The sequence below is a fragment of the Salvelinus sp. IW2-2015 genome, linkage group LG2 (assembly GCF_002910315.2).
Source record: "Salvelinus sp. IW2-2015 linkage group LG2, ASM291031v2, whole genome shotgun sequence".
Lineage (NCBI taxonomy): Eukaryota > Metazoa > Chordata > Actinopteri > Salmoniformes > Salmonidae > Salvelinus > Salvelinus sp. IW2-2015.
Genome location: NC_036839.1, coordinates 17,085,530 through 17,097,367, shown reverse-complemented (window position 1 = coordinate 17,097,367; position 11,838 = coordinate 17,085,530). Strand labels below are relative to the sequence as shown.

General features: G+C 40.7%; 1 protein-coding gene across 1 annotated transcript; it reads right to left on the bottom strand.

The window, feature by feature from the left end:
• Nucleotides 1–2,090: 2,090 nt before the first annotated feature.
• On the bottom strand, nucleotides 2,091–11,766 carry pdxka (pyridoxal (pyridoxine, vitamin B6) kinase a). The gene is made up of 11 exons (XM_024004671.2): nucleotides 11,591–11,766; nucleotides 11,135–11,189; nucleotides 4,864–4,968; nucleotides 4,575–4,658; nucleotides 4,424–4,458; nucleotides 4,178–4,263; nucleotides 3,659–3,704; nucleotides 3,387–3,498; nucleotides 3,115–3,251; nucleotides 2,943–3,009; nucleotides 2,091–2,855 (listed from the first exon to the last, which is right to left on the bottom strand). The coding sequence occupies exons 1-11, from the start codon at nucleotides 11,669–11,671 to the stop codon at nucleotides 2,743–2,745; spliced, it is 921 nt and encodes a 306-aa protein (XP_023860439.1). The 5' UTR covers nucleotides 11,672–11,766; the 3' UTR covers nucleotides 2,091–2,742.
• Nucleotides 11,767–11,838: the final 72 nt, after the last annotated feature.

Genomic DNA, 11,838 nt, shown 5'->3' with positions numbered 1-11,838 from the left:
TATCAGCAGCATATGTGGAGAGTGTGAAAGTTTGTGCACAGTATGTGGCATCAATATGAATGTGTGTGTGTTTTGTGTCTGTGAGTGTACAGTATGTAGTGTGTGTATGTGTGTGTTGGATTGTAAGTACAGTGCATTCGGAAAGTATTCAGAACCCTTGACTTTTCCACATTTTTTACGTTACAGGGTCTGAATACTTATGTAAATAAGGTATTTCTGTTTTTATATTTAATACATTTGCAAAAGTGTCTAAAAACCTGTTTTTGCTTCGTCATTATGGGGTATTGTGTGTAGATTGATGAGGATTWWAAWTTTTTTAATCCATTTTAGAATAAGGCTGTAATGTAACCATTGTATACACCATTGCACTCCCCCACCAAAATATTTTATATTTTGGAAGCTATAGAAATGTATTTATTAATGTCTACACTTGTTTTTGTCACCTTTATTCTATTACATACACCGTAATGTATACTTTTAAATTATACTGTGAGCTCAACATAAAAATAAAAGATAACAATTTTTTATATAAAAACATTTTCCTTAAAGTATACTTTTTTTGAAAGTTCTAATGTTACTGTCCCCACTACAACAAAATAATACTAAATACATGTAATTTTGTCCATGAAATGTTTAATTGAAATACTGTAGAATTACATGAATTCCTGTGGAGGATATGGTCGACAGGTGGCTTCAAAGCCTCCCATTGGTCAATACATAACATCAGCAATCCAGGGTTTATATACATCATTGACTGAGACACAGTAGCTCAGATACAGACAAATTCGATTTTTTTTTACTCTGGGAATGTGGCATTGTCTTGCTTAACTGTTAGTCACAGTCATCATCATCATCATCATCATTCTCATCATCACACAGAGGTGAAAGATACAATACATTGAAGTAGTGCAGTATAGGGAACCACAAGGCTTTTTTTAAACACTGCAGTGCAAGTCAATCCACTATACATCATGACTGCCAATATTCACACATGCCAAATAAAGTGCTTTTCTAAATACCCATTCCAACAATCAATAAGATTCATGCTATCCCCTTACGGTTATTGATGGTCCTCTGTACAGTCATGTACAGCATGGGATGGGTCAGGGATAACTGTCTTTGACGCCCTCTGCTGGTTACTGTAACTAACCACCGCCTCCTAGACCTCCAGTTGAGCTCCGGTGTTGTTGCTGGGCTGACAGGCCTGGCACCGTTATGGTCAGACACCCCAAACAAAAAGCATGACTCATCAACTTGGTTGGTGTTGCCTTGGCACAGCGTGAGCTTCTTTACTCAGCCTGCCTGTTAATTTGGGTTTATGAAAACTGTCCATACAGGCATTACTGCTGCAATCAGAGGCTGTGAAACCTGACCCTAATCTCACCAGAATACAGCAGGCCCATAGGCCCCCAGCCAGCCAGTAATTTAATTATCTGTAATATTCCACAAATCTATTTATATAACCTCTAACATTCACCTTCTGTGGCATATTATATCCATTATTTCAAGCACTAACACAAAAATAAAGAAAATAGAAATTCACTGCTGGCAGAAATCATTTATTTCCAGGCATCAGGCTCCAATACCTGTGGGATCAATTAATACTCCAATGAGAACTTCGCTTAAAGCTACAGTGTGCCCCTAGGACTCTGAGCGTAGAACAGAAAAAACTACTGATCTCACTGTAATCCCACCCAAGGGAGCCATAGCAACAGGTGCAGAAGGCCCTCACTAGATACAATTGAAGAAACTACAGAGACCCATGGATTAATTAAAATACTAATATTTTATTATTCATAATTTATTATATACACTCCATCTCAGAGCTGCAGCTTCAAGTTTGGCACTTATCTTTCTAACATTGTGTAAAGATTTATTTAATTACCTTAGCAGGCACAGGCACACAACATTTCCTCTAACAGACTCTGCTAAGGCCAATTTGTACATTTTCATACCGACATAGGCCTGTGTTCTAGTAAGGATTTGAAAATAGTGAGACAATCAAGACCATGAAAAACATTCAATGATTACAATTAATGATTAACATGTTTATCAAGACTATCTGTGCAAATATTGGTACCTCAGTTTGAAATGTGTTAGACATTTAGGAATTATATAACAAGTATTAGGACAGACAAAGCACATTAGTAGTACAAGTAAAATGAACATCTATTAATCATTTACAAAATAAAAAGTATGAAAACATCTAGAATTGTCAAACTATCAAATTATATACTTTTTGCCTAAAATGAAACATTGACAATTGAAAATCCGACGATCAAATGTGCACAGATTAGTATTGCATAACATGATCATGGTAGCACAACTCATGTCGATGCATCAATGTATCTGATAAAAGCCTATGATCTATCCCCAACCCATAACTGAGGCTCAGAGAATTCCCTGGTCAGCTCACGTTGTCAGGTGAAACTCAGGGCCCATGCCATGCCAATGCCAAATAGAGGGCCAATCAGGCATCCATACCTCCACTTCTCTATTCTGATGTACAGTAATAACCATACCCTGTTTTTGGTCCTCTAATACCATCTACCATGTTTCCAATGGGTGACAATGCTCAGGTCATAGTAAAGACACATGGCAGTGATTAAGTATAAGAGTGTGTGCGGTGCGCAGGGCAAATACCCAGACTGAAAACATAGTGCTCTCTACGAGATCCTATAAGGCAAAGTCAAATGACATTTCATGGTGTAAAAATCCTATGTCTATTTATGAGGCATTGGGTTATAAGACGATGGCCTCCACTACGATGGCCGGGTACTCAATGTCCTTTTTGCTCTGGACCATCCTCAGCTCCAACTGAGCAGGGCTGGGTCTCTTACCAGGGCCGGCCATCTCTGATGGAGAGGAGGAGAGATGTTAGAAAGACGAATATAAATTAGACAGGCATACAGACAGGCAGGCAGACTTCTATATCATCTTACTGTTGGCATAGGTAATGGTCCTCTTGATAACATGGTGCAGGACAGAGACAGTCTTCTCACAGGCAGCCTAACAGAGATGACAAAGTAGGTAAGAAAAGAGACTAGTTCATCCAAAGCACATTTATTACATTAGTAAATTATGTAACTTTGTTGTTATCTCTGCATTACTGACCTTCAGGTCTTTGGGGTGGTGGTGGGTCCAGGCCAGCAGCATGGCAGCGAACAGGTCTCCTGTTCCCACAAACACTGCATCCACCTTGGGCATTTCCATCCGAATCTTCTGGGTGGACGTAGTCCCATCTGGTCTCACTGAAGGACACAGTGCGAGTATGAGTCTTTGTTACCTTTTAACATGTCAAGTTAAACATTCACATACACTATCCAAAACCTACAGGGACACATTTCTTTACCAGCCTGAGCCCTTCCTTCCGACCCTTGCCTTACCCATCTTATGGCTTCCAAGAGCCACTAGGAACTGGCCCCCGTGAGGAGAGATCAGGTCTGTGCTAGTGAGGACTACCATATCAGGGCCCATCTGGTGGAGCAGGTCCATCACCTGAGAGAGCAAGGACCCTTCATCAACATCATCATATTCACCATCAGTCAAGATTAAAACCATCTTCATCACCACCATCATCATCCTAACCATTACAACCATCATCATCTTAATGGTGTATTAGCTCTACAAGATTTAAGTGATGGACAATGGAACCCACCTCAAGAGCGTCTTTTTCTGTGCTGATCTTCCTCCCCGTCAGCAGCCTAAGAGACACATTCTCATAGGTTATGCACACACAGTACAAGCACAGTGGTTCAAGACATATTTGCATAAATATACACATCAAAATGCTCTGTGTAAAAATGGCCCCTTCTTTTGGCCAATGTAATTTTACATTTGTCCAGAGGGTGAACTCGTATGCAGGGCAAATCAAGTCAAGCCATGCGTAATGACAAATGCATAAACCAGGGCACAGTGTTCACTTAAAGGGCTGGGGAAAGGTTTGGTCTGCTGCTTTACCAATAAAACATAAGGGAACAAAGGTTTTTTGACCAATAAGGGTTATTTTGCAAAGGGCTAAGAACAGCTACCATGATTTCTTTCTTGGGTAGTAATATTGCAGTAGGCATTCATTCTGTCGTTACTGTGATAACTACATTATGGCATGTTGTGTAGCACATTGACATAGCAACGTATTATATGCAACCCAATGTATCCTAGTAGCAAGTGTACTCACTCTGCCTCAAACTGGTTGGGTGTGAGGATGTCAGCCACTGCTACGACTTTGTCTCTGTAAACAGGCAGTATATTCTCAGGGACATACTGGAAAAGAAGAGGTAGTAGGTTCATGAGTGCACATATTACATATATTGTGAACATGTTTGAAGAATAACAGAACTATATAATAATAAAAGTAAAATTACTATAATAAGCAAGGATAAGAAATACTATAATAAAATGACTATAAGCATGGTATACTTACCATAGATCCCTGGTCTCCCATCACTGGATCACACACTGATAACACAAAGCAAACATGTAAGAACACACCAACATCCAAGCTCTACATTCACCCCGAGCCTTACTGTGTGTAGCAATATAGGATACACATCTGTGTAGCAATGGTTACTCACCGTACACCAGTTTTGGGTTCAACCTCTTCAGCTCCTGAACAATGTCCACCACTGTCTCTAGGAAAGATGTGTCCCTGGTGTACCCTTGGGGAAGAGAAGATCTATGGGTTATGCAAAGGTCACACACCTCATGTGGAAACATTAAAGAAAACTAACTGATTAGAATCTTTACAGATCATAGGTTAAAGGTCAACATAGTTATAATACTCCTACATAATATTATATAACTGTTAAAAAAACTGCTCAACTGGCAGAATCCATATTGACAACGGAAACTGGAATCTCTCACCTGTGAGGACGTAGTCATAATGGTTGACGTTATTGAGCTTGATACCCTCATAGAGAACGTTCAGCTCATCTGCCGTCAGCACTTGCCCTTTCCAATGAGCGTAACCTTGGAAACAAGAGGTCAATGGTCAGAGGTAACGGAAAACCTTAAGACTTCACTCAACAGATTGACAAGTCTGCAAGTGGCAGCTAATACCCGGAATGAAAAGTTCAGGGTATTAGCAGGCTATTGTTTATGGAAGGATAGTGTGGACTGGTAAATTGGCCAGACTGGGTTCTTTGAAGGTATTCCAGGAAGGAAGACTTGGTTGCTAAGGTGATTATAGAAACACTAATCTGCCAGTCATCAATCATTATAGTCCATGGCTACAGAGTTTTCACCCACACCCCACTCCAGGAACCTCTTTCTTAAAGCTAAGGATCCAGATCATGTTCTGCGCATGTGTTATTTTACACACACATTAGTTGTAGGCTACACCATTGACCAGACATAGGCGATCAAGAAAGGGGTTGCGGCAACAGAGCACTCAGCACCACAGCTACATATGCAGCGAAGTGGGCACTCAGTAATGTAATAAAAATACAAATCTAAAAAACCTGCACATGCACAGAAATATCAATATTTTTTTAAGAGCCTGAGTGATATGTTTTCTTTAGGTCCGATTCCGATTTTTGTGGGGACAAAATTTAACGATACCAATATACAGTGCAGTCGGAAATTATTCAGACCCCTTCCCTTCTTCCACATTTTGTTACGTTAARCCTTATTCTAAAATKKATTACATTAATTGTTTTCCTCATCAATCTACACACAATACCTCATAATGACAAAGCAAAAACAMGTTTTTAGAAATGTGGGCACATTCATTAAATATTAAAAACAGAAATACCTTATTTACATAAATATTCCAACCCTTTGCTATGAGACTGRGAATTGAGATGTTTCTAAAACTTGGAGCCCACCTGTGGTAAATTCAATTGATTGGACATGATTTGGAAAGGCACACAYCTGTCTATATAAGGTCCCACAGTTGACAGTGCATGTCAAAGCAAAAACAAAGCMATGTGGTTGAAGGAATTGTCCGTAGAGCTACGAGACAGGATTGTGTCGAGRCACAGATCTGGGGAAGGGTACCAAAAAATATCTGCAGCATTGAAGGTCCCCAAGAACACAGTGGCCTCCATCATTCTTAAATGGAAGAAGTTTGGAACGACCAAGACTCTTCTTAGAGCTGTTCGCCCGGCCAAACTGAGCAATTGGGAGAGAAGGGCCTTGRTCAGGGAGGTGACCAAAAACCAAATCGTCACTCTGACAGAACTCCAGAGTTCCTCTGTGGAGATGGGAGAACCTTCCAGAAGGACAACCATCTCTGCAGCACTCCACCAATCAGGCCTTTATGGTTGAGTGACCAGACGRGAGCCACTCCTCAGTAAAAGGCACATGAAAGCCTGCTTGGAGTTTGCCAAAGGGCACCTAGTCTGATGAAACCAAGACTGRACTCTTTTGCCTGAATGCCAAGCGTCACGTCTGGAGGAAACCTGACACCATCCCTACAGTGAAGCATGGTGGTGGCAGCATCATGCTGTGGGGATGTTTTTCAGTGGCAGGGACTGGGAGACTAGTCAGGATTGAGGGAAAGATGAATGGAGCAAAGTACAGAGGGATCCTTGATGAAAACCTGCTCCAGAGCGCTCACGACCTCAGACTGGGGCCAAGGTTCACCTTCCAACAGGACAACAACCCTAAGCACACAGCCAAGACAACACAGGAGTGGCWTCGGGACAAGTCTCTGAATGTCCTTGAGTGGCCCAGCCAGAGCCCGGACTTGAACCCAATCTAACATTTCTGGAGAGACCTGAAAATAGCTGTGCAGCGACGCTCCCTATCCAACCTGACAGAGCTTGAGAGGATCTGCAAAGAAAAACAGGAGAAACTCCCCAAATACAGGTGTGACAAGCTTKTAGCCTCATACCCAAGAAKACTCGAGGATGTAATAGCTGCCAAAGGTACTTAAACAAARTACTGAGTAAAGGGTCTGAATACTTATGTAAATGTGTTATTTCAGTTGTTATTTTCCATACATTTGCAAACATTTCTAAAAACCTGTTTTTTGCTTGATCATTATTGGGCATTGTGTGTAAATGGATAAATTGTTTTTTTCCTCATCAATTTTAGAACAAGGCTGTAACATAAAATGTGAAAAAAGTCAAGGGGTCTGAATACTTTACGAATACTTTTAGAATCTGCCGATATACTGTTTTACAGCGGGGAAATGAAAAAGTGTAATTTATCCAAATTKAATTCTCATAAATTGCCATCCAAAAGAGCAATTGTMCAATAACTATGCTTCAAATRTTAATTTCATACATTGTGACATCATGAGAATGGCCTCAAGTGGTCAGTTAAGCACAAGAGTCCCTTTTGTCATACTATTTATTGAAAATCGGTTATTGTTGGAATTATTGGCCGATACAGTGGTAAAAAGGCCAATATCGGTGAACCAATATATCGGWCRGGCTCTACTACTCTAACCTGGGCAAATTGGGGTACAGAACTCTATCTGTAGCCATTTGATTCATTATATAGTCTAGTTGTGTTCATATGACCAGCAGAAGGAAATGTTAAGTAGAAGTTGTCGAGCAGTTAATCAGGGTTTGGATTTSGGAGATTGTTGGGAGAGACGAATGGAGGCTGAAACAACCAAACATTCTGACAGAGGAAGACTGATTACAATCTCCATTGTTAGAATTCAGTTACCTGCATCATCATTCCTCTAGCACCTGTCTCTCTGACATTGGGCTGAGGACATAGCAGCTCATTAAATTGTTTTAAATTAAAAAAACATTCACAACCGAGCAAGAAACAGGCCTAGCAACGATTATAATCTCTAAACATATTCCAATAAACCACCTGCAGGGGAAGAAAGAGTACAGTCTTGGTTTAAGAGCTCAAACATATAAGGAATGTGTTTATTCACTTCTAACCCTGAAGTGATTGAACACATTCAAGGAAACTATAGTAGGTCATGAGCATGGGCTAGTACTCAATAAACAGCTGGTCAGTAATGTGATAGGGAGTGGACACAGTGGGCTGAACTCCAAGGTAACGCTGCACATGCACTTGAAGCATCACATCATTCATTCCATCAACAAATGATTTATTTGCACAAAAACTCTATGCACGGGCATAACCTTACTGAGGCCAGAGTGAAGTTATCGGGCTACAAAATGTATGTCTGCATTTCCCCTCCACAGTACTCTCCCCTATCTAGTCACTCATTCCTTGCTCCCACCAGCACTCTGTTAGTCTTCCCTGTAGGTAGTGAACTCACTGACACACATTCAGGTTTCATTTAGCGAGATAACCTGATTACTCTGAACACTAACAGACAGGAGAGCAACTCACTGAACCTTTTTTTAAACGGCACTGTACTTTCCTGTAAGTCAGATAACAAATATGGTGAACATAAGCTTATACAGTTGAAGTCTTTACATACACTTAGGTCGGGTCATTTCAACCACTCCACAAATTTCTTGTTAACAAACTATAGTTTTGGCAAGTCGGTTAGGACATCTACTTGGTGCATGACAACAAGTCATTTTTCCCACATTGTTTACAGATTATTTCACTGTACATACACTAAGTTGACTGTGCCTTTAAACAGCTTGGAAAATTCAAGAAAATTATGTCATGGCTTTAGAAGCTTCTGATAAGCTAATTGACATCATTTGAATCAATTGGAGGTGTACCTGTGGATGTTTTTCAAGGTTAGCTTTAAACTCAGTGCCTCTTTGCTTGACATCATGGGGAAATCAAAGAAATCACCCAGACCTCAGAAAAAGATTTGTAGACCTCCACCTCCACAAGGAAGAAGCCACTGCTCCAAAACCGCCATAAAAATGCCAGACTACGGTTTGCAACTGCACATGGGGACAAATATCGTACTTTTTGGAGAAATGTCCTCTGGTCTGATGAAACAAAAATAGAACTGTTTGTCCATAATGGAGGAAAAAGGGGAAGGCTTGCAAGCCGAAGAACACCATCCCAACCGTGAAGCACGGGGTGGTAGCATCATGTTGTGGGGGTGCTTTGCTGCAGGAGGGACTGGTGCACTTCACAAAATAGAGATGGCAACTTATGTGGATATATTGAAGCAACATCTCAAGACATCAGTCAGGAAGTTAAAGCTTGGTCGCAAATGGGTCTTCCAAATGGACAATGACCCCAAGCATACTTCCAAAGTTGTGGCAAAATGGCTTAAGGACAACAAAGTCAAGGTATTGGAGTGGCAATCACAAATCCCTGACCTCAATCCCATAGAAAATTTGTGGGCAAGAGACTGAAAAAGCGTGTGCAACAAGGAGGCCTACAAACCTGACTCCGTTACATCAGCTCTGTCAGGAGGAATGGGCCAAAATTCACCCAATGTCACGACTTCCGCCCGAAGACGGTCCCTCTCTTGTTCGGGCGGCGTTCGAAGTCACCGACCTTCTAGCCATCGCTGATCCACTTTCATTTTCCATTGGTTTTGTCTTGCATCACACCTGGTTCCAATTCCATCAATTACATGTTGTGTATTTAACCCTCTGTTCCCCCCCATGTCCTTGTCGGTAATTGTTTCTTGTAGTGCTTATGCACGGTATGCTGGTATGTACCGGGTTTTGTTTGACCCATTTATTGTATTGTTCTGTTGACGGTGGTTTATRGATATTAAACGACACCATTGTAAATCAGTTTTCGCTCTCCTGCGCCTGACTTCTCTGCTGCCAGTACGCACCTCACTACACCCAACTTATTGTGGGAAGCTTGTGGAAGGCTACCTGAAACGTTTGAYCAAAGTTAAAGAATTTAAAGGCAATGCTACCAAATACTAATTTTGTGCATTTAAACTTCTGACCCACTGGGAATGTGATGAAGGAAATAAAAGCTGAAATAAATCATTCTCTCGACTATTATTCTGACATTTCACATTCTTAAAATAAAGTGGTGATCCTAACTGACCTAAAACAGGSAATTCTTACTCGGATTATATGTCAGGAATTGTGAAAAACTGGAGTTKAAATGTATTTGGCTAAGGTGTATGTAAACTTCYGACTTTAACTGTATGTTAAATCATGAAGAGACATTCCAGGATCAAGAATGAATGAGGGGAATACATTTCCAACCAGGCAACACAGGCTTCCCACTGAGTTTAGAGGAGGCCCCCTTGGCCCAGACCCAAGATCAGAGAGAAGGGGGACTCTGGGGGTGATGGGGAAAAGTAAAGGAAAAACAGAGCTCCACTGTAGTAAAGGAAGATATCTAATTGGGCACCATAGTCCATTCCTATAGCTTGTTTAATTAAACAGATTGTCTGAGAGCTGTAGGCGTAACTTGACATTGATCTTAACTTCCCACCATCAAATATTCATGGCAGAACATTTTGTCCACTTTGTCCACTGCCATCCCCCATATTGAAAGGTGAAGCATGAGCTAACATAGCTACTACAGCCTACTAGAAGTTAAAAAACAACCATCCCAGTGTTCAATCTCTGAATGAATGGTATGCACTCTACGAACCCATTACTTAACAGTTCAGTATCTCCCTTCTTTCCGTACAGTTGCATTTAATTGATGGACTATCAATCGTTACCTGTAGGCCTATTTCCAACACCTTACAGAGAACTTGGATTTCATGTAATGTATGAGATCATTGTATCATMATTTACTCCAAATGTTCAGTATTTTACAACCTAACTTTAGAAAATGTGTTTTGGGAGACACAGTGGGTTTGTGAATTGCACAAGTTTGAGCCAAAAACTAATTTTGGATAAGCACAAAGGCTTGATTATTCTTCTCTGAGTGAAAGTGGGACACTGTTGAGCTTTACAACAGAAGGGTATTCACCCGACAATTGGGGGGAGAGGTAAAAAAAAAAGAAGAGCTCCCCAAAAAGTAGAGGATGAGACTAGTGTTACAGACCACTATAGCTAGGCTACACACTGTGCTTACTAAACACATTCACTGAAATCTTGAATGTGGGCCGAGATGGGGATGGGCCAAGACGATATTGGCTACTGATACGGAACAAAAAGGATCCAAAGACATTCTTCCATTCCACGTGGCTATATCCTATGGGGTTAATGGGTGGGATAGGATAGGATTTGATTCTTGATTTCATTTTCTTCTGGTGTGCTTTTATAAAAGTAGCCTATTGTTGCCTCTGGTTACCAATTGTTTTTGTAAAATTGTATATTAGAGCATGGAATTACTGCACTGTAGGCCTACATACCTGTGTGATTGGAGAATTGCACAGAGTTGATAGAGTCCACTTCAAACCCCAGYACCTGAGAGGAGACAAACAGCTCATAACAATGCTTCACTTTTGTGGTCTTATGCCATTTTCTTAACGAACACACACACACACACAATCATTTGAGTACAACATCATAAAATTCATTGTATTGATTATGTCTGAATGAACAGGTTGCGTACACTGTATCCTCTGTTATTCTGCATTACTATTCTGAGCTTTTCCTACCTCTTCTATTCGAATACACTAACTGAATACTAAAACACATTACTGTATGCACACTGTTATTCTGCTAATCTGATCAGTTTTGCGAATCTCTCCTGTACTCTCTCCCCTTTCTCAGAATCTTCAGTAGCCAGGCTAGTCGAGCAGAGCTGTCAAACGTGCACACATTGCAAACCCCCTGCAAGCAACGTAAACATATTAATTTCTTACCTGCAATGGAAATGTTGCGGATTTATTCCCGACGTATCCCCTGACCACATGACTCTGAACAGACAACACACGGCACTCCATTTCAATAATTCAATTTTAAAGATACGAGGACTGTGGAATAAAATGTATTTCGTGTCCGAGCCAACTAACCACGCTTGAGCAATTTATTATTATTATTTTTTTTATCCTGTACACGAACGTTTAGCTACACGAGGAAACTCAATGCAAATGACAAAACTCCAGCAATA